The sequence below is a fragment of the Quercus lobata genome, chromosome 4 (genome assembly GCF_001633185.2).
Source record: "Quercus lobata isolate SW786 chromosome 4, ValleyOak3.0 Primary Assembly, whole genome shotgun sequence".
NCBI lineage: Eukaryota > Viridiplantae > Streptophyta > Magnoliopsida > Fagales > Fagaceae > Quercus > Quercus lobata.
In genome coordinates this window covers 87,633,201-87,657,604 of record NC_044907.1, presented here as the reverse complement: position 1 = coordinate 87,657,604, position 24,404 = coordinate 87,633,201, and the positions used below count along the sequence as shown (strand labels likewise).

The following is a 24,404-nucleotide window of genomic DNA, read 5'->3' as shown; positions in this document are numbered from 1 at the left end:
ACTCTGCACGGACATCCATACACCTGTCAAACCCAAACATTTGTAAACTGTTTAATGTCCTTCACCACAGCCTCTCTATTGGCCAACTCTGCCACCTGCTTGCAAATTCTAAGATTACTAATAGAGGGAAATCTCAAAGCTTGAAGATGCTATGAAGTAAGATTTGGACAAACTAGAAGATGCTATGTAATAGTCAATGTGGAACATCTGGAAAGCTGGAATATATATTTTTGTCATCTAGTTGATATGTGCCACTCTCATGATCCCCATTTATGATTTTATTTATTTATTTTTTTTTTCCTTTTTTAAAAAAAATTGATTTATTAAATACAAAGACCTTCACATTTTATTAAGGGGAGGTTGTCATTTTGAATAGTTTGAAGTTAGAGAATGAATGGTATGTCATTTTATTAAGGGGAGGCTTTCCTGGAACTTCTAGATCAATAATAGATTCTTTTGCTTAAAATTTTTGTGTTTATTTATTTATTTTTATGTTATTTATGATCCTCTTTTGATATTATAGCAATGGGATCACTTCTAGGTGTGATGCCTATCAATTTATATGTGAATAGCATTCATTTTACAAGCAGTGAAAAGGTACAATGTCACTTTGCTTGGTGTTAGGACTTAGGAGATTCAAAGGGGAATGCAATATCTACAAAGAGCTTCTACTCATGTATAAAATGTATTTGAATTGAATGCATGCACATACAATTAATGGAAATTATTCTTGAAAATCTGTGGAAATTTCTATTTGTGGCAGTGTCATGTTTATTTTGTGAATGTCCACAAAAAAGATTTAAAAAGGAAGAAAAAGCTCATCTGAAACAACCAACCATGGACACGCACCTTCTCTATTTTTTCAGAAGAAGCTTGGATCCCCTGTATTTATATCTCCTACCCTTGCAGCTTGAGTCCAACAGGATTGGTTGCCGATTGGGACACTCTTTCTACACTTGCTTATCCTGCTGCTATCAAGGCTTCTCTTTGTTTTTTGAACTGTTAGTTACCCTGCACATTGAAACCAAACTTTTACAATACAAGACCACATTAGTGGCAGAGAAATGCTATTTCTTCACAGTTTTCTTGTTCCTTTAAGTCCAAATAGACCATAAAATGGAGAAAAAAGACTATAAGAAGTACTTTAAGATCCCCAAAACTCAGTCCCAAAGCCAGATTTCTCTAGATGAAAAGGGAAAAATTAAAAAAATGGTCTTTCAATATCTTTGACTCAAAGGACTAAGTACTCAGATGCTTTCTCAATTCTGCCCTCACAAGAATAAAATTCAATAAAATTCTCCAAAGAATGACAATCATTTTAGAAGGTAATTGAAACCTATAGTTTTGACAATCATTTTCAGGGACTTCACTTATGGTTGTGCCAGTAAGATTAATAAAGGACCTGCCAGCTTGATTTTGATAATTCCTAGTATGCAACAACCACTATCCTTTTTCAACCAAATAAGCCCTAGATTTGGAATGATGCCTAATGAGCTTGTCATTAACAAAAACAGGAATTTGTAAAATCCTCTGAGAATCATTTTGGCCATAGAGCTTTCAACCAAATTCAGAATTCCACCTGAAAGACTAGCACATATGCCTCAACATGTAGAGAACCTAAACAATTTCATTTGACATCCCTTTGCCTTTGGGGACATCCAATAAAACAGGAACTCTCTCTCTCTCTATATATATATATATATACACACACATACTTGGATGTCTATGAAGGTAGGTGTAATGGTGTATTATCAATTGACTATGAAATGTATATCATCAGGCTAAAGTGACAAAACAACAATGAAAATGTGACAACTTATATTCTAGACATAATGCATGAACAGAGATAACAAGTAGAGCAGGGTTGACCTTCTCCAATTTTCAAACTTGTCTTCCTACATGAGTCTAATTACTAAAAAAACAAATATGTGAAATGAGCATGGATGGTTTGGCTTGGTTTTGATTTGAAATTAGTCTGGAAAATTTCAAGAATATCAAGAGCCCAAAGCACAAAAGTCATATATGGTAAAAATTTCCATAATTAACGAGCAGTGTTACGTATGAAAGGAGCTTAAATTATTAATATTACAGATCAACCAGGCAATGCAAGTGATAGGCAAATACCAGCCTTTCCATTCAAGATTGATATTACATGTATTTTATTAAAATCCTAAATGTTGGAAAAAAAGAAATCAGGTGGAAACAAAATAAAGAAAAGAATAAAAAATCTAATTTACTAAAAGATATGTCACTTTTAAATGAGATTCAAATATTATTGAGGTCTCACCCATGCCTTTGCACAAGCATCACTATGATGATGAGGTGTAAGTATGGACCCAAGTCAACCCATGAGGGCATTTTGTCAAGCAAAGGAGAGGGAACTCTGCAAGAACTCACTCTTAAATTTCTCTTCTTCTCTCTCCTCTCCACACATTTTGCTTCCGATTCCATGCTCTGATTCAGTGTGTGTTTCACTTTGTGGAGTTTCTATGATTAATGAAAATTTGAAATGGAAGAAAACAAAATGAAATAGAACAATAAACCAGTACATTTGGCAACAAAAGCTTTCCAGTTTTCAAGCAGATTATTTCTTCTGCTTCTAAAACGACAACAAGAAGCTTTTTGTTGCAATTCTTTGTTCATCCTAGTCAAATTGCTAGGAGTCTCATTGACAACTCTAATCAAACATATGGTGGAAAATCCATTAATATTTGTACACAAGAAAAAGATATTGTAGCAACCAACAAAACTTGAATTAAGAAGAAAGATAGTGACTTACAGAGAAAAAAAGTTGATTAACCTTCAAGGTCACTTTCACTAGATTCTTGCCAATCACCTAGCTCTTCAGCACATTCCTTGTACTCACTTGACTCCTCCCAGTTAGAGTTACCCTGGGCCATAAATTCTGTGAGCCTTTCAATCCTTTTTGGGTGAGGTTCGTAATTAGAGCTTCCAGCCCCATCACAGTCACCACGGGTTCGCTTGGCTTTGTAACCTTCTGCTGCCACTGCCATCAAATTGTCAAAATTATGATGGGGAACATCTAAGCCCTTATAAGGAGTGATGTTTTTATTGCTTCTCTCAACCATAGTTCGGTTAAGATCTTTGATGTCTTCCATGCATACCATTTGCAACACGCATTTCTTTACCATGATTGGGATTAATTCCTCCCTAAAGCCCTGACTCTGGGTTTGAATTTTAATTCCAATCTGACTGAATCCATTTGCATTGCATTCCCACAATGCTTTTATGTCTTTCTTCCCGTAGAATTGAGGAAGCAAATAAATTAGCCAAATGTGATCTGATAAAGGAACAATTTCGCCAGTGTTTGGTGCTACACACATTTCTTTTCCATTGGCTATCAAATGACAGCTTAGTGAACAGTCTTTGAGGATTTGGTTATGTGAATATGAACAAAATACAATGCAAACAGCAATCCCCATCCACTCATTACACAAAAGAGAATAAGGTTCTTGTATACTAACTTCAGCCCCAATACTTTGATGCCTAAACCACTTTGGAATTTCACTTCCAGGAAAAACAACGCCATAACTGTAGTCAAAAAAGTATCCCCGAAACCCATGTATGCTATTTAGAACAGAGCGAGAGAGAGGGAGCCGAAGAGATTTTATTATCATTGCGAAAAACATGTCAATGAAGCCTTGATTCTCAGCCAGTTTATTGCAATTTGAAAGGAAGAGGCCTCTCCCAGATAAAGAATTTGTTTGAAATAGATCTGGTAGCGTTTTTAGCAAGGTACAACCATATCCCGAAATATAAAAAATATTTAATGGAAGCTTTGGCCAAGATCAAAGACTCGTGCAATTGTCCACCTCCAAGCTTTTCAGAATAGATAGTTGAGCAAAGCTTTCCGGAAGGCAACTAAAATGATTTCCACTTAGAAATAAATATTTTAAAGAGAATAAGTAGCAAATATCATTGGGGATTGCATTGAGATTGCAATAACTTAGATCCAACCTAGTCAAAGAACACAAACCCGATAAAGAAGTCGATAACAAGCCCATGTGATTGAGATTTTTGCTTAAATTGACCGGAAGCAAGTTTTTTAAGAGTTTGAAAAAGAGCATTATAACAAGGCATAAGTCCGGTAGCAGTTCCACTCACATCAACCTCCTCTACACTTTTCTTAGTCACTAAGTTTTCCAGTAGTTTTGAGCATCCGGAAAGATTGAGATTTTTAAGCCACTTCATATTAAAAACGGTACTAGGAAGAGAAATGAGATTTTTGCAATCTTTTACATTCAATGAAGCAAGGCAAGTTAAGTTCCCAATTGATGTGGGTAATTTTGTAATAGCAATGCCATCCAAGTAAAGTCTTCATACACTTTCCATATTTTCACCAAACTCAGGAATTCTTTTTAAATTTGAGCAACCAGAAAGAATAAGGATCTCAAGAGACTCCATTTCAAACTTGCTTGGAAGACTTTTGAGGTTTTTGCAACCTTTCAGATTAAGAAAAGAGAGTTTTTTACAAACTCCAATTGATGGGTGCAAAGAACGTAAATTTATACAATCCTCAAGAACCAATTTCTCAAGATTTGGGATTTTGTTGAAGTCAAGGGTTTCAATCAATTTCAGTGATTTCTTCAATTGAATGAATTTCAAACTATCAAAAGACTGTAAAAAATCAAAAAGAGAAAAAAATAAAAAATTAGCTTCCATAAAAACTTACCATTTAATGAAACATAAAAATAAAGTTGTATAAGGTACCTAAATTACCTTTTGTTGGAAACTTGATGGAAAATATTTTGCGGGGTATCCACTCCAATCAGGAAATCTCAAGGCATTAGGAAGATATTTGGGCTCATGCAAAAGGTGAACGTTATCAAGAATGAGCAATTTGAGATCATGAGCTTTTGAAAAGCATTCCGGATTCCAATATGCCTCTCTTTGTTTATGCAACTTTAAGACTATGCCTTGAATTGCCTTTGTTCCCTAATAATCATGAAGAGCACATATTAGTTAATTACAGAATGTAAGATTACTAAAGCCACTCTAAGTTTACTCTTTTAAATAGAGTGAAACTTAGATACAATACCTTGGTGCAATTCATTAGGTTCCCCCAATAAAATTCAAACTCATAGTTGAAATGAATTTAATTATCCTTGAAAATGGTAACATTGTGTTTTATTGTCAGTGCTATCAAGTGAATTTGATTTGGGAAAATAATATATTGAACCTAAAGTATTGTATCTAAGTTTTCACCTTGAATAATATAATAGGGTACATGCTCAAGTTTTCTAAATAACTGCTTACCGTATTTTTTGTTAGTACATCGTTAATGTCCTTAAACAACCATAGCTTTCCACGCTTTCCCGGCTCTTTAGGACACTCCTTATAAACTATGTTCTTGCCCATTTCTTGAAGCAAATCATGCATCCACAAGGTATGACCACGGAATTTAACAAGAGATTTATCAAAAAGAACCCCCAATCCAACATCTGGAAAAAGATCAAGATAATCTAGTATTTCTACTACATCATTTTTCTCCTTATGATTAAAGAAACAAGCAATATTTAGGAATATTTCCTTCTCTATTTCATGTAGTCCTTCAAAACTTATTCTAAGTACTTGGAGAATATCATTTTCAGGAAACTGTTTTAGCCTATTTAATGTACTTTTCCATTGATCGATATTTCTACCAAACAAAAACGAACCCAAAATCTCAATAGCTAAAGGAAACCCATTCGCATAATATACAAAATATTTAGACAACTTTAGATAATCTTTGGGAGGATGATCTTTTTTAAAAGCTTTCAAACTCAGAAGATGAAGAGATTCATCATTAGTCAATCCATTAGACTCATATATTTCATCTACTCCTAGGGCCTCTAGCAAATGCTTATCTCTTGTTGTTATGATAACTCTACTACCTAAACCAAACCAAAAATGACTCCCTGCTAACTTGTTTAATTGATCTAATTGATCTACATCATCAAGAACGAGAAGAATTCTTTTATGACATAACCTATTCTTGATTACAAAAACTCCATCATTAACATCTTGTACACTCATATTTTCATTCAAAATTTGAAGAATGAGTTGTTGTTGTAATCGAACTAAACCATCTTTCTCACAAACTCCCCTAACATTAGCAAGAAAACAACAACCTTCAAACTTATTTGAAACCATACGAAAAACAACTCTAGCAAGAGTTGTTTTACCTATTCCTCCCATCCCCCAAATCCCTACCATGCGAACATCATTTGACCCTAAATCCAAACATGACTCCAATTTCTGCCCTAGAGAAATTATTCCTACTAGCTTTTCAGTATTATCGGAGAATTCATAGCTTAATTTATGCCATAATTCTCCCACAATGTTCTGGATAATTTGTGACTCAGGCCTACAATGAAGAGATAAAAATATGTGGTTAGTGTAAACCACAATAAATATGTTTAAAAAAAGATAGAAAATCCAATTTTCTATTTTGTTGATTGAAAATTAGTTGGCTCAAGACAAAACTAGAAAGAATTACATACATGTATTTAGGTCTACATAAGGTTCAAAACAATGCTATATATGAGGTGGGTGTTATGTAAATATTTGAAAGAATGAAATGTCAAACTGGATTACCTATCTTGTACATGCCATCCTTTGAGATTAGCTACTACTCTCAAAGCAATTCTCCATTCTTGCACCTTCTCTACGTAGTCCTTGAAATGTTCTTCATGTTTAGCAAAGGCTTGGGCAAAAGTACCCATTTGTTTTCGTATAGTAGATGGATCCACATCATAAAAAATTGGAACAACAGTCATTTTCATCTCTTTCATGCACCCAATGATCTTTACAAGTTCATCCAAACACCATGTAGAAGATGCATAGTTTATTGAAAGAATGACAATTGCAAACCTTGATTTTTCTATTGCTTTCAAAAGCTCTGGTGAAATAGATTTTCCTATCTCAAGTTTTTCCTCATCTCTAAAGGTCAAAATGCCCCTTTGTTTTAAGGCGACATATAGATGGTCGGTAAATCTATTGCGTGTGTCCTCACCTCTAAAGCTAAGAAAGACATCATATTTCCATTGTGGTGTTGAAGAAGAAAATGATGACGAAGATGAGGCAGTTTGAGTGCTAATGGCAGCCATTAGAAATATATTGGCAAATCTTGAACTACAATAAAGATTAAGAAAAAAGTATATTTAATTAAATTTAAAAGGAAAAAAAACTAGAAGAAGAGAACAATTTGATGTGGAGGAATACATCCTCTATTTTCAGTCAAGTCAACAACTCTTTTTTCTTTTTTAAACAAAGTAGGCATGCTAGTGCCCTTTACATCCAAGGATCGACGTTGGAAACTTAAAATTATATAACTGCATTTATCACTACAAAATAAACTTTGTGCTTTTAATAAAAATTTTCTAAGTAGCAAACCTCTTGATCTTTATATTCAAGATGAACCCTTCCCCATGTCAATGCATGTACTCATTGCAATCCTCACACCATTGACCAATCACAGCTAAAATGATGCATCCTTTTAGTTTTCCCAAGAAGAATACTCCATCTTTTCCAAATTCTTGGGCCTCTAGTAGTCCCATAAGGTAGTCCTCTTTTTTAAAATCAATAAATAAATTTCTCAACTTTCCCTTTATTTTACCTTTTTAATTAAAGACAATGCATTATTCTCTCTAAAAACAAAAAAATACATAGCATTAAATGATTCACTAACATGCCAACAATTAGCTGTAACATAATAATAAAAATATTAAGAGAAAAATGTTTGTAATTTAATATTCTGTATAAGAGTAAATAAGTATAGACTCATTTTTATTGTGTTTTTTGTTACATTAAAGTGGTCAAATAAGTAATAATAGTCACTAGAGATTAACTGCGAATGGATGACATTATCTCTTACTAGAATCATACCTATTCCCCTGTATAACAAATAAATGTATATGCATCAAGTAATTTCATTCAGTATTCTTTTGTCAGAGTTGATCTCACTAAGATCTTAAGTGAAAATTTATTCATTGGCTTGTTACATAGGATGATTTGGTGTCTCGCAATGGAGGTTGAAGTATTATAAAGATTATAAAATTAAAGTATTATTAATAAATAAAATGTCAAACCAATTAATTCGTTTAAAACAGTTGGTATATAAGGAGAAATTCAAATATAAAACTAAAGGGAAAAAATGCAAAGACCCATAAACAACTTTTATGTTTTTCCACCTTTCCTCTGCTTTATCATCATCCAAGTGGAAATTGAACCCAAACTAAAATATTTATAATAAAAATAAATAAACAAACAAACAGAGAATTCACAAGCATTACATAAAAGAAGGGAGAGGACCTTGAGGATGTGGATCACGTTGTCAAGGAGAAGAGAGGCTCGAATGATTCCTCAGAAAAAAGGTGTGTGCTTAGTTTGAAGAAAACTATTTAGCGAGAAAAGCTCTATTGAGGAGGAAAATTATACTTGAATTGAGGAAAAGAGGTAGCTGTAGAAAAGTAGGTCTGAAATTACAGTAGAAGAGTAATGTAAAACTCAAGAACCTCCTGAAACAACACCAGATTCAATGTCCATTCACATCCTCTGCCTTGGCCATTTTTTTTCTGAAACCAACTACTGTTTTTATTCATTATGTTATGTATACATGTGTGAGTAAAGTCTCACATTGAATAATAATAACAAGAGCAAATAATTAATACAACATAGTTAGGTCCAAATTCATAAGTTTATGCTTTTGGATTAAATGGTATCCCAACACATTTCAATTAGAGTCTCCAAGGTGTTATGTTTTGTATTGCTTCTTAACTTTTAAGATTGGGCATTGGGTATTGGAAGCAAAGAGACATAGTCACATGCAAGCATGCACATATATTATAAGGGATTTCTCTCTAAACAGCCTGATTGTTCTTTCACAAATTGAAGATGCCAAGAACCGTTTTGCAGTATTTATGATATCATCAGATTGAAAATGTACTCTTAAAATTCAGTGGATTTCTATTGTCTTATAAAAAAATTATGTCTTTGCTAATGGATTTGCACCATGAGCTATGCCTATAAAGGGCTTTCTAAGTTCACTAGTGATTTTGCTTAGTACTTGCCCAAGATCATTTTGCCCATGGTGTGCATAAACAGAAGGAGAGTATGCTAAATTAAAACTATAGTAATACATGGGTTAGGCCTGGCAAAATTGGATTCTTGGCCCATCAATCAAACTATCAAATAGTTGGGTCTAGGTCCATGGTGTGAAGAAATGAATAAACCCATGAACTAAATTGTTTGTGGAAGTAGGCAGAAAGTCGGAAAACAAATCGACCAGGTCTAGACATTATATGCATTGGGTTAAATTTAATGCATATAAGCAAACAATTATTTTTACTAATGGCAGTATTCTAGAGACTTCTGAATGCAAAGCACTGCAGTCCAAAAGGTTTGGTTGTGCATCAGAGAGTTGCATCAACAAGAAGGAAGTTTTAAGCTCCTACTCATGGGTTCAGCCAGACAAACACAATTCCTAAAATATATTCTTTGTATTATTTAAAAATATAAATGCTCTGAGAGAATAACAATGATTCATATGAATAAACATTTTTTTTTTTTACAGTGACCAAAAGGAACAGAAACAGCACTAGAATGATAACCTACAGAATTGAGGACTTGCAGCAATGGTGGTAATGCTCAAAAGCTGCTTGAAACAACTTGGCCTTCAAACCTTTTCTTTTTCCCTTACTATCTCAGACTGATTATTCTTCAAACAACTGGCAAAACAACAAATGAAAATTATTTTTAACTCAAAAGTAAGACTGGAAGTTATCAAATTTATTTTATAAAAAAAATAAAAGGAAAGAAAAAGACCCAAGAAAATTTTTATTCTTTCGATGAAACAGGGTAGGTATGCATCTTCTAGGAATAATGCAGTGAAAATAAGAGCTGGGAGAAAAGAACATTCATAGAAAGCCTCTTTTTGACATCAATTATACAACGTATTTTTACCAATTCAAACTAACAACTATGGCTCTTTATCAATTATAATTTTTATATAGAAATAGAATTGAAAGTTTGGAATTATATTGAGTCAAAAAAAATTAATTAAAAAAAAAAAAAACTTCTCTCTAAAAATTATGATTTCCACACAAAAATCAAGAAAGAATCTACTGCTACCCAAACACTTTTTTATTTTTTAAGGGAAACATTTTGTATTTTGACAATCTCACAACTTCTACAAGAGGAAAAATTCAGATAGAAAACAAGAAAACACAAAAAACCCAGAAATAAATTTTACTTTTCTCCCTCTTTTCCACTGTTTGCCCATCACTCAAACAGAAATTGAACACAAACCAAATATAAATTTAATAAAAAAAGAACACATAATTCATAGAGAGTATTGAATAAGAGAAGAGAGAGGACCTTGAGGATGCGGATACATCACGTTGTCAAGGTCGATGAGAGAGAGAGAGAGAGAGAAGCTACCGGTACCCAAACACTATTTTTTATTTTGTTTCACTTTTCACATAATAATAGTATTAAAAGTGAAAAATAATTTATTTGACAATCACAACTTCTACAAGAGGAGAAATTCAGATATAGAACAGGAAAACGCAAAAAACCCAGGTATATAAATTTAATGTTTCTCCCCTTTTCCACTGTTTCCCATCATTCAAACAGAAATTGAACAAAAAACAAATATAAATTGTGGAGAGTATTAAAATAAAAACAGAGAATTCACAGAGAGTAATGAATAAGAGAAGAGAGAGGACCTTGAGGATGCGGATGGATCAAGTTGTCAAGGTCGATGAGATGAAGAGAGAGAGAGAGAGAGAGAGTCGATTGAAGAGGAAAACTATGGTGGGATTATTTAAGCAACTGTGGACAGTAGAGAAATGTTTTTTTTTTTTTTGATGTGAAATCTGTCAAGTTTTATTCAAATACCAGAAACAGTAGCAAAGTCTTGGATGAGGGCTTGTTCAATACAACAAGGAGTCTCCTCAATCCATACAATAGATTCATTTATGCCAAGAGCATATTTAGCTAAAATATGGACAGGTTTGTTCCCTTGCCTCCTTACATGAGAAAAATAAATTGTGCGAAAATCTGAGCATAGGAGTTGCATCCCCACAACCATTGAATCAATTGTTGAGGGAGGTGAAGAAAGACCACAAAGCGCGCGGACAAGGATCAGAGAATCACCTTCCAAAATTATATCTTGGAAGCCCATGTCCCTAGCCAATTGAAGGCCAGCTTCAAAAGCTTTTGCCTCCACGTCTAAGGGACCCAAGGGCGCTGGAATTTTTCTGCACATAGCTGCTACCACCCGACCCAGTTCATCCTGGATAACAAACCCCACACCAGCAATATTTTGGCGCTTTGTAGTGGCACCGTCCACGATAACTTTGACTAAAGTAGGTGGAGGTGGAGACCACGTGACATTCACTACTTCTCTAACAGCAGGTGCCGACTCTGTTGCCACTGAGTATTCCAGCAAAAATTGAATTACCCATTGAACTATAGCTTCCGGGCTCTTCCTTACAGCCCCATGTCTGGTTTCATTTCGATTGCAGCACAATGCCCAAGCGATAGTCACAACCAATGCAATCTTATCTTCATCAAATGACTTAATCATCAGCAGAAACCAAAGTAAATCAAAGAAAGAATGAAACTGACCCGATCTGAAAGAAGTTGGAAGCTTCGTGCACCCCCAAATACGTTTAGCCCTTGGACAAGACCAGAACAAATGGCCTGAAGATTCTGAGGCTGAACCACATTCTTCACATGTACTATCCAGCAATATTTGGTGTCTACATAAGTTCTCTTTTGTGGGTAGTATATCACGACAGGCTCGCCAAGCAAAATGACGTACCTTGTGTGGGACATGTAAATGCCATAACTTATTCCAAAAGGACCTTTGTTGGCTGTTTGAAGAAGCTGAAGCTACATTCTCTGTTTGATGGAGACACAATTCCACTTTATATGCACTGCGAACAGAGAAACCTCCATAACTAGTCTCAGCCCAAATCACACGATTTCCAGGAAAATTGGCACTTATGGGAATGCTCAAAATTGCTTCTACATCCACAGGGAGGAAAACCTGCTTAATGATTTCCTCCTTCCAGCTGCCTCTCTCTTGGCATATTAACTCACTAACCTTAGTATTCGGGTGAAGAAAAAGCCGAGGAGTAATAACTTCATAACTCGCAGCCCTTGGAAGCCACTTATCTCCCCAAATCCGAATGTTTGAACCGTTCCCTACTCTCCACCGAATACCCTTCTCTACAATGGATTTTGCTGCCAAGATGCTACGCCAAGTGTAAGAGGGATTATTTCCAACAGCAGCATGAAGGAAAATACTTGGCTTTAAGAACACGGTAAAAAAGGGAATTTTGACAAGTTTGGAGTCGCCAACCTTGCTTAGCCAATAAAACTACGTTAAATTGTTGGAGGCATTTGAAACCCATCCCACCCATCTCCTTAGGTTCACAAAGTTTATCCCAACTCAACCACACCATCTTCTTTTCTTCCCCTCCTTGGCCCCACCAAAATTGCCAGATCATACTAGTAAGTTCCTCACATAAAGAATCTGGGATCTTAAAACAACTCATGGTATAGGTGGGTATAGCTTGCGCCACCGCTTTAATCAAGACCTCCTTACCCACTTTAGAGAGTAACTTTCCTTTCCAAGCCGCCAACTTCTTGGAAAGTTTATCTTTAATAGCACTGAAACTTGCTTTTTTATTTCTTCCCACTAACGATGGCAAACCCAAATACTTTTCATATTGTTTTATCACCTGAGCTCCAAACCTCTCCCGAATCTCCTCTTGAACCTCCCGAGATGTATTAGTGCTAAAAAATAAAGAGGTTTTAGCACGATTTAATTGCTGTCCAGAAGCATTCTCATAAACCTGAAAGATCCACTGCAATGACTCACACTCAGAAATGGTAGCTTTGCAAAAAATGAGGCTATCATCTGCAAAGAACAAATGTGAGAGTTTAGGAACGCCACGGCACACCACCACCCCTTCCAAAGTACCAACATCCACCGATTTTCTGATCAAGGCCGAGAGACCTTTCGCCACAATGAGAAAGAGGTACGGAGATATAATTGTTGATACTTGATAACTTGATATAATTGTTGGAGTGGTGAGTGGACTAGGTAGAAAGATATCTTATTATTTAAGCAAAGCTAAAACGTTTGACAATTCATTTACCCAACAAGTGGATTGGTAGGAGGAGGTCCAATTACGAAACTTCCGATTGACAATTCAATTATTTAAAAGCAAAAGCAAAACATGATAAATTGATAATTGACAATTCAATAGATATATATATTGTATCCAAAAAAAAAAAAAAGATATATATATATATATATATATATACACACATTAGTATTATGTCAATGTGATGAACGGTTTAATAAAAAATTTACCTATTAATTTTAAAAAATATATATTTTTGATAATATAACCAAATCTAATAACAAATAAAATAGTAAAAATATTTTTAAAAATTAAGTTACATGGAAAATGTGTATTACCTAAGTTTTTTTTTTTTTTTTTTTTTTTTTTTTTTTGAAAAAAATGATATTACAAAACTATAATTTAATTATATATGTGTGTGTGTGTGTGGCACTTAAAAATATTTCCATTATACTTGCTAACATGTATAATAGCAAAAGTACTAATCATATATAAATTTCTTGTATATATGACCAAAAACAAATTCCATAAATTACAAAAATGCAAGTAATAAGACTGTAATGTAAATATTTATTTATAAATTATCAGTTGTAGCCATTTTAATGTTGTCATAAGTGAGGAAATAATCTGCATAATCAATTAAGAACAGCAAATCAAAAAATAATATCAATAATCAAGATGAATTGCATTATCTAAAATTTTTTGAAAAAATCTTATAATTTAAGCAATAATTCAACTACGTTAATAAAAACTCATTAAAAAAAATGAAAATAGTTCTTCTCACATAAATCTCCTAACTTCATAGGGTAAATGAGTTCCATCCCAACAGATTCAGTCATAAAATTTTGACTGAAATAAAAATTCCATAAATTATATGTGTGTGTATATATATTGGTGAGTTCTAGTCTATTTGTTGGGTAAATTATATTCAATAAAAAAATGTTGAGTAAAGTTGTAACGTTAGGTTATAACTAATTTTGTAACTAAATTTTGTCATTATTTAATTTATTTATATTGTAATATTTACATTTAATCAAAATGTTGTAACATAAAATGTATAACCTACCTTTTATCATTAAATTTTCTCAAAAAAAAAAAAGACCCTTTAGTCATTAAAAAAAAAGGGTAAATTAGATGATTTAAAGACTTTTTTTTTTAAATCATGAAATTTATTTAAAAAAATTTTCAACAGTAATACTAATTTTTTTTAGGAGAAGATATTAGTCTTGTTTAAGTAGAATTTCATGTCCAATCCACTCTTAGATGCGGTTTGGATTGGGCTTATTTATATATGCGTTTTTCTCTTTCACGTTTCCTTTTTTTTTTTTTTTACCTGAAGTTGGTTTCACGTGGGGGACAGACCTGCCAGTGGGTCCTGTGCATTGTGCACGGGACCCACTAGCACTTTGGACGTCCACAATTGGTCTGAAATGGCACTGTTTGTGGGTCCCGTACACTGGTCACAGGACCCACAAATATCTTTTTTTCACCCAAACTTTAATTAAAAATGAGTCTTACAGTACTATTCATACATTCAAAAATTATTTTACTACAGTATTTTCAGTTTTAAGTTTTTAATAAAATAAGTTGTATCTAAATGGACCCTTAACTCATTACCTTTGATGGATTCAGGTGAGAGTTTAAGGTGGTGCAGCCTATTTTGGTTAAGAGTCGTTGTTAATGGACGAATCTGCCCTGGATCATAGCACATAACCAGGTGGTAACTAAAATGGGTAAAAGGGAAAATTGGCATGTTAATAATTTTTTTCAACGGTACTTGATATTTCTGAAATAAAGTACCGTGTAAATTAATTCAGGTCACAATCCCATTACTTTGTTTCTATCCCCCTCCCTTTTTCCCTCTCTCTTTCACGCTTCAAAGCTCAGGTATGACAGATTTCTATAAAATTTCTGTAAAATTCTCAGTCTTTCGGTGACTCTGATTGCTAGGAGTACTTGGAATGTGGTGAGGAGAGCTCAGTCAATTGGAAGGAAGGTTGCTAGAATTTGGAAAAATGGGTTCAAATACTCTGTAAGTCATTGGATTTCTTGATTATTGTTCATGGAGTTTCAAAAAATGGGTTCAAATACCTTGAATTCTTATTTGTGTTACTTATTTGTGCTAGTTGCTCACTTCTTGAATGATTATTGGACTTTTCTGCAATGAGATTGTGTGTGCTTGTGTAATGTCATTTGAGTTTGAATGGAAATGGGTGCTACCACATGAATTACATTGCTAAGCTATAATATTAATGCTTCACTTCATACTACAGGGAGAACAAGGTTGGTCCCTCTGCTGTTGTTCCCATCCTCCAATTCTCTCTCTCCGGCCACTGGCATTTTACGTTCTACGGGTTTGAAAGGGCACACAAACCCAACACCCAAATAGAAACGGATTCCCTGTTACATTCATGTGTAATTTTTAATAATAAAAAAATTCCCTTCATCACTTCTTTTAGCATTATATATTGTGGGAACAATTGAAGAAAAGAAAGTAAAATATAAAAGTGCACTTTAAATACAGCAGAGAGAAAGTTCTTACAACAATAGATTGGAACTTTACATAAGCATTCCTTTCTGAACGAAATTGAAGCATCTGATGCGAGTGTTAGAAATTGGAACGTTATGCATGTTAGATTACTCTCTACAATTTTCTTATCTTTTTGATCAATCAACAATTGATTTAAGGTCCCTAGATGTCTTTTATTGACACTTCAATGGCATACTCAAATGATAATATGCTTGCCATACATATTCCATGCTTACTTCACTTCCTATCTTGCAGGTGATCTGCTCATCCTTAAACAGAATGAATTGCACCGGATCACGCTTCCATTTATGATTAACTGCTCCTTTCTAGGAAAGTATACCACAATCTAGATTTGGTGGTGATCTTCAACATGATGTCCAGAAAGGGGATACAGTGATTAATGCCACTTGTGGCAATGGTTATGATACTTTAGCAATGGTCATTATACTTGCTGATGAATTAGCCAGGGTTGTGTTTATGCAATGGATATTCAGAATGATGCTTTAGAGAATACTTCTTCCTTGCTAGAAGAGTTGCTCAATCCAAACAAGCTGCCCTTTTCTCACAGTTCCATTTATTTGTTCAACTTTATCTGCTAAGAAAAGCAGAAACTGTACAGTTGTTATTTTTGGGATGTTGCCTACTAATTTTGGATAATGAAGCTTCTAAAGTAATCGATTTTCGGTTTTAACATATATGGATCTTTAGTTCTAAACTAAATTCCTTTTAGTTTTCTTTTCTTTGATACCAGGTCCAGAAGGTACAAAACACAGGAAGTCTTTAGCTAATACAGCTTTTACAAAAGATTTGGTCCAACCAAAGAGAATGTATGGGGGATTTGATGCACGTCTTTGCTTTTGAGGTAATTCGAACAACAAGTTGAGTTATAAAAGTTCTATTTGTTCTATTATAGATCAAGTAAATCAATTCTAAATAAGATTTGTACATGTGCAATTTGTCTACTATACGCAGAGGTGGATCTCTTTTCCATAATATCCTTCTTATCTGCACAATTTTTTTCTACATTACCTTCTTCATTTCTTTCTTCGAGTATACAGTACAAAATTTTCATGTTGTCAGAGCTATAAGCAAATCAATCATGGCGTCAAATTGATCATTTTCCACCACCAATACCTTCTTAACATCTTCAGTAAATCTGACACAGTAAGCTCCACTTTTCTTGCTTTCTAAAGTCTCAAATCTAATGTTAGTGAAACTTGATAACTACATCCTTCAGAAGCATCAAATCGCAACCATACAAAAGAATATCATGTCAATGAATTTCACTTCTAAGAAATTTCATTGCTTATGGTTGCCCAAGAGCGAGAGCACATAACCACACAGCCTAACTCTTGGAGGAAGGTATAGCCACTTATTTCCAAACAAACTTAGAAGTAAGATTTTACGCGGGATGGTTGAAGCATAGTGGCAGAGTTATGTCATGTGCAGTGGATTAAGTCCAAACCTTTCGAGAGGCTATCTCTTCATCAACCATAACTCCTGAAGGTCAATGCAATAGACTATGCTCTACCTCCTATTTATGTTTCCAAAATTAATTTTGATGAGCTTACTGATAAACTGGGATGCTACTGAGTTATGGTGTGGTAATTATAGATACTGCAGTTGCAATCATTGCTGATTGGTGTGACCTAAGGGCTAAGGCATATGGATGCAGACAAAGGATAGCTTCAATCAATGGAGCCTTGTTTATCTTTTGTTAGCCATCTGGTGGATGACTTAAAAAACAAAGTTGCAAAAGTTAAGTGTTCAGTTAGATGGTCACCTTAGTGTTGCAATAAGGATGTGCTCATATGTTAGCTTTAGATGCAAACAAATACCACACAAGTAGGATTTGGCTGGAGGATACTCCTCCATGTTTCCAAAATTAATAGTGAATTGCTTGCAATAAAATTACTCTCTTTCAACAAAGAAAAGGTTTTCCATCTTCTTGTCCCTAGTAGACAGAACTGCAGGCATGGTTTCAAAGTAATTGTCAGACAGAGAAATGTAATCAAATCTTTTCCAGCGTGAGATCTCTTTAGAACATATTTTGAGTATTGAGTGTTGCATCGGTACAGTAGCAAGGGCATGTGAACTAGAATTGGGTCACATGCCAATGAAATTATTGACAGACGTATCAATTCAGGCACTAATCACAACAAATTAGGGAGATCACCAGCAAACATCACTATGTCTCCCAACAATGAATTACACGTGTCAAGAGTAGGAAAAAAAAATCCAGAAATGATCCATTTACCCTTTCCCCTACCATCTTTAATTATCATATTCTACAATTTCCTCGAACATTGGCTGTTTCTATTCCATTTAAACCAATTTATACCCAAATAACAAATAATATGATAAAGTTAACTTTACAAGCTTAGTAGACAGTAAAAAGACTTGAAAATCCCATACACATTGGGCTTCTAATGCCAACAATGAAAACTAGGTCAATTTTACATAGACTTATGCTAATCGTGTTAGAGCTGAACCAGTTTCGTTACTTAGTTTTGAGTCTTTTGACCTCACAAGTTGTAGTATCTGCCTAAGCTCTATCGTAACTTCTCTCATGCTTGGCCTTTCATCTCCCTTATTCTTGACGCATCTCAATGCAAGCTCTGCAAATGCTTGAATATCTTCATTGCTTCCTTGGCCTAGCACCACATCAGCAACAATTTGGAATATGCGGTTCTCTTCCATTGACAAAACAAAGTAATCTACCAAATTGTTATGCCTTAAGAACATTTCTGTGGGATAGTGACCTGTTAAGACTTCCACCAGTACAACCCCAAAGCTATAAACATCACACTTATCCGTGACCTGCAATGTTGCTTGATATTCAGGGTCTAAATATCCATAAGTTCCCCGAACTGAACTACCTTGAAAAAAGTCTTCTCCAGGTGCAATTGAAACCGCAAAACCAAAATTTGATAGTTTAGCAGTCAAGAACTCATCCAAAAATATATTTGTTGATTTGACATCCAAATGAACTATTGGCCTTAACCTACCATAGTGCATGTAACAAAGAGCATAGGATGTCTCAGTGGCTATTCTTACACGGTCAAGCCAAGAGATCCGGCAATTAATCTTGTTGCGTTGACCATGGAGTTGATCAAAGAGAGTGCCATTGGGGATGAACTCTAGAACCAACATGGGAATTTCAGTTTCTAGGCAACAACCATAGTGCCTCACAACGTTCTTGTGGCTGATCAATTGTTTTATTGTGACTTGTTGTAAGAAGAAATCTACCATCATCTCAGTGGAACAAAATTTTGGAGGGCCTTTCACTTTAATAGCTACTTCCCTCTCATCTAGTATTCCTTTGTAGATTGTTGCGATATCAGAGCCGAGGATTAGATTAGGATCATAGTTATTAGTAGCTTGTTGGATTTCTTTGGCAGAGAAAATCTTGATTGGCTCTGTATCTCTACCTTGGTTGCAAGTGATTTGCTTCTCTAGTAACATTGCTCCATTCTGGATAAAGTATTCTTCTTTGGCCTTAAATACATGCCTTGCTTTCTCCATCCTGATACTCTTCTCTGCCAACATATAGCATTATTAAACAAGTGAATATCACTTCATATATAGTTCTTTTCTACCAACAACTAACAATATGACAAATTAAGGGGTAGGTAATCTCCAAAATAAGTTTGAGGGGGAAAAAACTAGACATGGAAAAACGGGCGAGTCGGGTCGGGTCAATTGGGTTGCGGGTCAAAAACAAGTTATTTTAAGTGGGTTAAAAACAAGTTAGGGTCAATCGGGTTGCGGGACGGGTCGGGTTGATTCGTATTTTTCACATGAATTTGTTTTTATAAAGAAAACAACATGTATTTGCCATTTAGAAAGTCATGCAACAAATTACTTGATGTAAAATGCATTATATGTATATAACTGTTATGGGTCAACAATTTTTTTTTTTTTTTAATTCAAAAGTAAGATTGGATGTTATCAGATTTATTTAATAAAAAAAAAATTAACAAAAGAACAAACACCCAAGAAAATTTTTATTCTTTCAGTGAAATGAAGTAGGTATGCAAGTGGTCATCTCTTTCTTCCTGGTATCTTTTAGGAAAAACCACAAAAAATGACAGCTAAAAGAAAAGAACATTCACAGAAAGCCTCTTTTTGACATCAATTATACAATGTATTTACCAATTCAAACTAACAATTATGCCTCTTTATCAATTATAATTTTTATATAGAAACAGAATTGAAAGTTTGGAATTTTAGTAATAAGTTTATGATTCTGAATCCTCCAATTCTTCAACTATGATCATTAGTTGATTTCTCAATCTTTAGAGCTAAACTTCTAGATTATGAATTAAAAAGTGAACACATAGGATTGTATTGGATTTAGTTCTTTTCAAAGTATGTACACAACGACATTAATCTTTGACCTTTTGTACAAATGCCAAACCAGGTATGTACACAGCAAATAGACTCTCGACTTTTCTTTTTTGGTTTCTTTAAACGTGTTACATTACATGGGATGAACTTAATTAGTGTTATATTAACAAAATAAAAGAGAAGAAAGAGAAAGTTCGCAATAACTAGTATACCCTTTCAAAAATAACAACTATGCATCTTTAACATGAATAATGGGATTATTAACAAAACAATTAGAGATAATGGGATTGCAAGATTCAGTAGCAGCTCCAGGAATTTTTTTCAAAGTGTTCCTCAACAAGCATAAATTACACAATCTAATAAAAAAGAAAATTTGTATATTGACAACAATAACAATAAAAAAACACGCAAATATATAAAATTTACAATTGCCTTTTACATGGTTTTCTTATCAAATATTTGTCCATAATTCTAGTAAAAGAATAAACAATAAACTATAAGTTCATTTGAAATATTAATAAAATTATTAATTATTGTTGTTTAGTTGTTTCATTAATTTGTTTGTCTTTTATAAACTATAATTTGTTATATTGTTATTTCATTAATTATAAAATTATTAATTGTTGTTTAGCCTAACATAATTTAATTTGTTTGTCTTTTAGAATGTATTGGTTAATTAAATTATTAATTATTGTTTATTAGTTGCTTCCCCCAATTAATTATTGGTTAATTAAATTATTGTTTATACTTATGTATTAATTAAATTAATATTTATTTAATATTTTTATATTATAATATATTTCATTTAAAATATATTTTTGGTGAATTTCTTGCTCATTTGTGATATTTTCATCTAAATTTTGTGTTATATTTTGTTTATTACTAATAACAAATTTATCCATTGATCATTTTTGAGACTCAATTAGTTTTTCTTCTTTTTTTCTTTTTAAAAATTCTTCACATCCGGATGCATATTTTCTAATAGACATTTCTAATCAAACAATATATTATAAAAACTAAAAAAAAAAAAAAAAATCACTTTCAAGCTAGTGTAGAGCAAATGAGAAATAAAACTTGATTTATATAAAAAGTATTGTTATAGTTTCACCAAACAATAACAAGTTTTTAGCAATCTTAACCTACATAAATAAAGATTTATTCATTATATTACCAATAACTAAAATATATATATAAAAACATAAGATTAAAAAAAAAAATTAAAAACAACACTATACAAGCCCAGCGCCCTAGCCCAGCCAAGAGGATGCCTACCAAGATGGCACCCACAAAATACATAAAACAAATCCTATTGCAAAAAGACAAAAAAAAAAAAAAAAAAAAAAACACAGGCTAAAAAAAAAAAAAAAAAAAAAGCTTGAAGGCCCAAACGTGGTGAAACATCCAACTCACTGCCCAGAAAAAACTTAAGGACACGTTTGGTAGATTGTAATAGATACTACAATGTAATAGATATTCCTATGGTATAACTATTCAGTTGTTTGGTTATGTTTTTATTATAATGAATAGTTATTCCTTATGAATAGCTATTCTTTAAAATGAGGAATAACTATTCCTTATCAAAAGTATTAAATATCTATTCTTTCACCTTATGTAATAACTTTTTTTTTAAAATTTATTAAAAAGCCATTAGTTGCCTCATCTTCAAAAGGAAAGAAAATAACTTTTCCTTATTGTTAATTATTAACTCTATTTTGAACACCCTAAAATAAGTGTATTTTACAAAATGTGACTTAAAAATGATTTAATTACACATTCTTTTTATACTTTACTAAATTGTGGATACATATTCAGAATTCTATTTCTAAATGGTTACCAAACTAATGAATAGTAATACTTATTACATTCCAACTTAATGTATTTATATGTAATAATCATTATAGTGTACCAAACGTGCTCAAAGTCTTTAACAAGTCTAGAGAAAGGCAGAAATCCAAGTACCTCAAAAGTTACCAAACGTGCTCAAAGTCTTTAACAAATCTGAAGAAGAGTCTAGAGAAAGGCAGAAATCCAAGTACCTCAAAAGTCAAAAGTCAAAACCCATTCAGTGATTCTTCATTTTGTAGAATCAAAACCCAAACGCAATAGCCAAAAAAAAAAAAAAAAAAAAAGATGAGATTGGAGGAAGCTTGGTCTAGGGCCAACCCTGACAGTGGGAGTGGAGAGAAAGAATGAGAGAGGCGGAGAGTAAGAGTTGAGAGAAAAAAGTAGAGCAAGAATGAGAAAAAGAAAGGTAAAATTTTTAGGGATTTGAGGTTTTTTTTATTTGTTTTGACAACTTGTAATTGCGTATATTGGGTTTTTTACTTTTATTTTTTAGAATTCATGGGTTTGCTACCATGTTGGGTTTGTTTTACTTTGTTTTTTTTTCTTTAGATTGGGTTTGTAATCTATTATTTAGGATTGATGTTGGGCTTTTTTTTCTTGGTGGGCTTGCTCTATTACAATTTTTTTTTCTAGATTTTAGTTCAAAAATTTTTTTGGGCTTTTTTTTGCTTGAAAGTAGAACAAATAAATTTTTTTTTTTTTAATTTGAGGGTATTTCTAATTTTGGTTGGGGGTGTTCCTAATTTTTTTAAGGGTAAACAAATAAAAAAAATTTAATTATTATATATAGTTTTTTTTTTTTTTTTTTTGTGTACTGTACGTTGTGTTGCCACTGGCAAGATTGGCTGTGAGACTTGATCTAACACGCAATTGAGATTATTAGGAGATATTAGATCATAAGGTTTAGCAATGTTCATGTACTAATAATCTATAGGAAAAAGGGAAAAAAAAAATGAAAAAGAAGAAGTAATTTGGAGTCTTTCAAAAGAAAAAGAAACGGAATTGAAAGTTAGCAATATTAAGGGTCTGTTATTTTGTTGAAAATTGAAAACTGAAAACTGAAAGCATTGTAACAAAATAATTTTTAAATGGGTGAATAGTGTCGTGAGACCTTTTAATACATATATATATATATATATATATTTTTTTTTTTTGAATAAAGTAGTTGTAGGTCTTGTGAACAGTATATGAACAGTGCGTGAACAGTCACTTTGTTCCCTAAAGCTAAAACGCGTGCAGCAAAAAAAAAAAAAAAAAGAAAACGCATACGCAGGTTCGTTCGGATCCAAACACATAGTACTCGTTTGGATTGCGCGTTTTGCACGTCTACGTTCAGTGTTTTGGGTTTTTTTTTTTTTTTTTCTTCAGCGCATGAACAGTAAAATCACATGAATTTACTGTGCAGAGACAAAAATCACTGTTCATACATTTAAAAATATTAAAAATGGGTTCTACGGTACTATTTATACATTTAAAAATTATTTTATTATAGTATTTTCAGTTTTCAGTTTTCAGTTTCAACAAAAATAAGTTCAATCCAAACGGACCCTATTTACTAAGTCTTTCGGAAAAACCCACTCTCTAAAAATTATGATTACCACACAGAAATCAAGAAAGAAGCTACAGGTACCCAAACATTATTTTTTTATTTTTTTTTTTTTACTTTTCACATAATAATAGTATTAAAAGTGAAACAGAAATTGAACAAAAAACAAATATAAATTGTGGAGAGTATAAAAATAAAATATATAAAAAGAAACAGAGAATTCACAGAGAGTAATGAATAAGAGAAGAGACAGGACCTTGGGGATGCGGATGGATCACGTTGTCAAGGTCGATGAGTTGAAGAGAGAGAGACAGAGAGAAACAATCGATTGAAGAGAAAAACTATGGTGGGATTATTTAAGCAACTGTGGACAGTAGAGAAATGTTGATATAATTTTAGGAGTGGCGTTGGTAGAAAGATATATTATTATTATTTAAGCAAAGCTGAAATGTTTGACAATTCAACTACCCAACAAGTGGACTGGACTTCTGTTTAAAAAAAAGAAAAAAAAGAATGGGCAAAAGAGAAGATATATATATATATATATATATATTTATATTTATATATAAAAATAGAATTCTTTGTTTAATTACCTCTTCTTCTTCTTTTTTTTTTTTCTTTTTTTTTTTTTAAGAAAAGTTTAATTAGCTCTCTTAATCTAGGTTATAGACACAATATTTTCACAAAAATTTTAAAATAAAATTTATATGACAAGTTGTTAATAGTAGATAAAAAAAATGATAATCTCACTAATAAGTCTAGATGAGAACTAATAATAATTTATTGTCTAAATTTTATTATAAAATTATTATGAAAATATTGCGTCAATAGCACTATTTTTTTTAAAGAAATATAGCACACTAATTTAAAAAGTTTAAAAATACAATTAAATATCACAATATTTTCACAATAATTTTTTTAGTTGTAGCCAATCTTAAATATTTTATTATTTATTTTATTTTGACATATAAAA

At 32.8% G+C, this 24,404-nt stretch overlaps 1 protein-coding gene and 1 long non-coding RNA gene across 2 annotated transcripts in view; one reads left to right on the top strand and one right to left on the bottom strand.

Annotated features, from left to right (window-relative positions):
* LOC115986742 (TMV resistance protein N-like) overlaps positions 1 to 24,404 on the bottom strand; it is a 72,883-nt gene that overhangs the window by 3,240 nt on the left and 45,239 nt on the right. The window contains exons 4-7 of the mRNA XM_031110019.1: positions 5,278 to 5,462; positions 4,741 to 4,956; positions 2,780 to 4,638; positions 850 to 1,011 (exon numbers count right to left, since the gene is read on the bottom strand). Of these exons, the coding sequence (XP_030965879.1) occupies positions 4,339 to 4,638; positions 4,741 to 4,956; positions 5,278 to 5,462 (701 nt within the window). The 3' untranslated portion in view covers positions 850 to 1,011; positions 2,780 to 4,338. The remainder of the gene's footprint in view (positions 1 to 849; positions 1,012 to 2,779; positions 4,639 to 4,740; positions 4,957 to 5,277; positions 5,463 to 24,404) is intronic.
* Positions 15,003 to 17,830, top strand: LOC115986747. Its single transcript, XR_004090859.1, has 3 exons — positions 15,003 to 15,192; positions 15,434 to 16,552; positions 16,771 to 17,830. It is a non-coding gene; the product is annotated as an uncharacterized LOC115986747 (long non-coding RNA).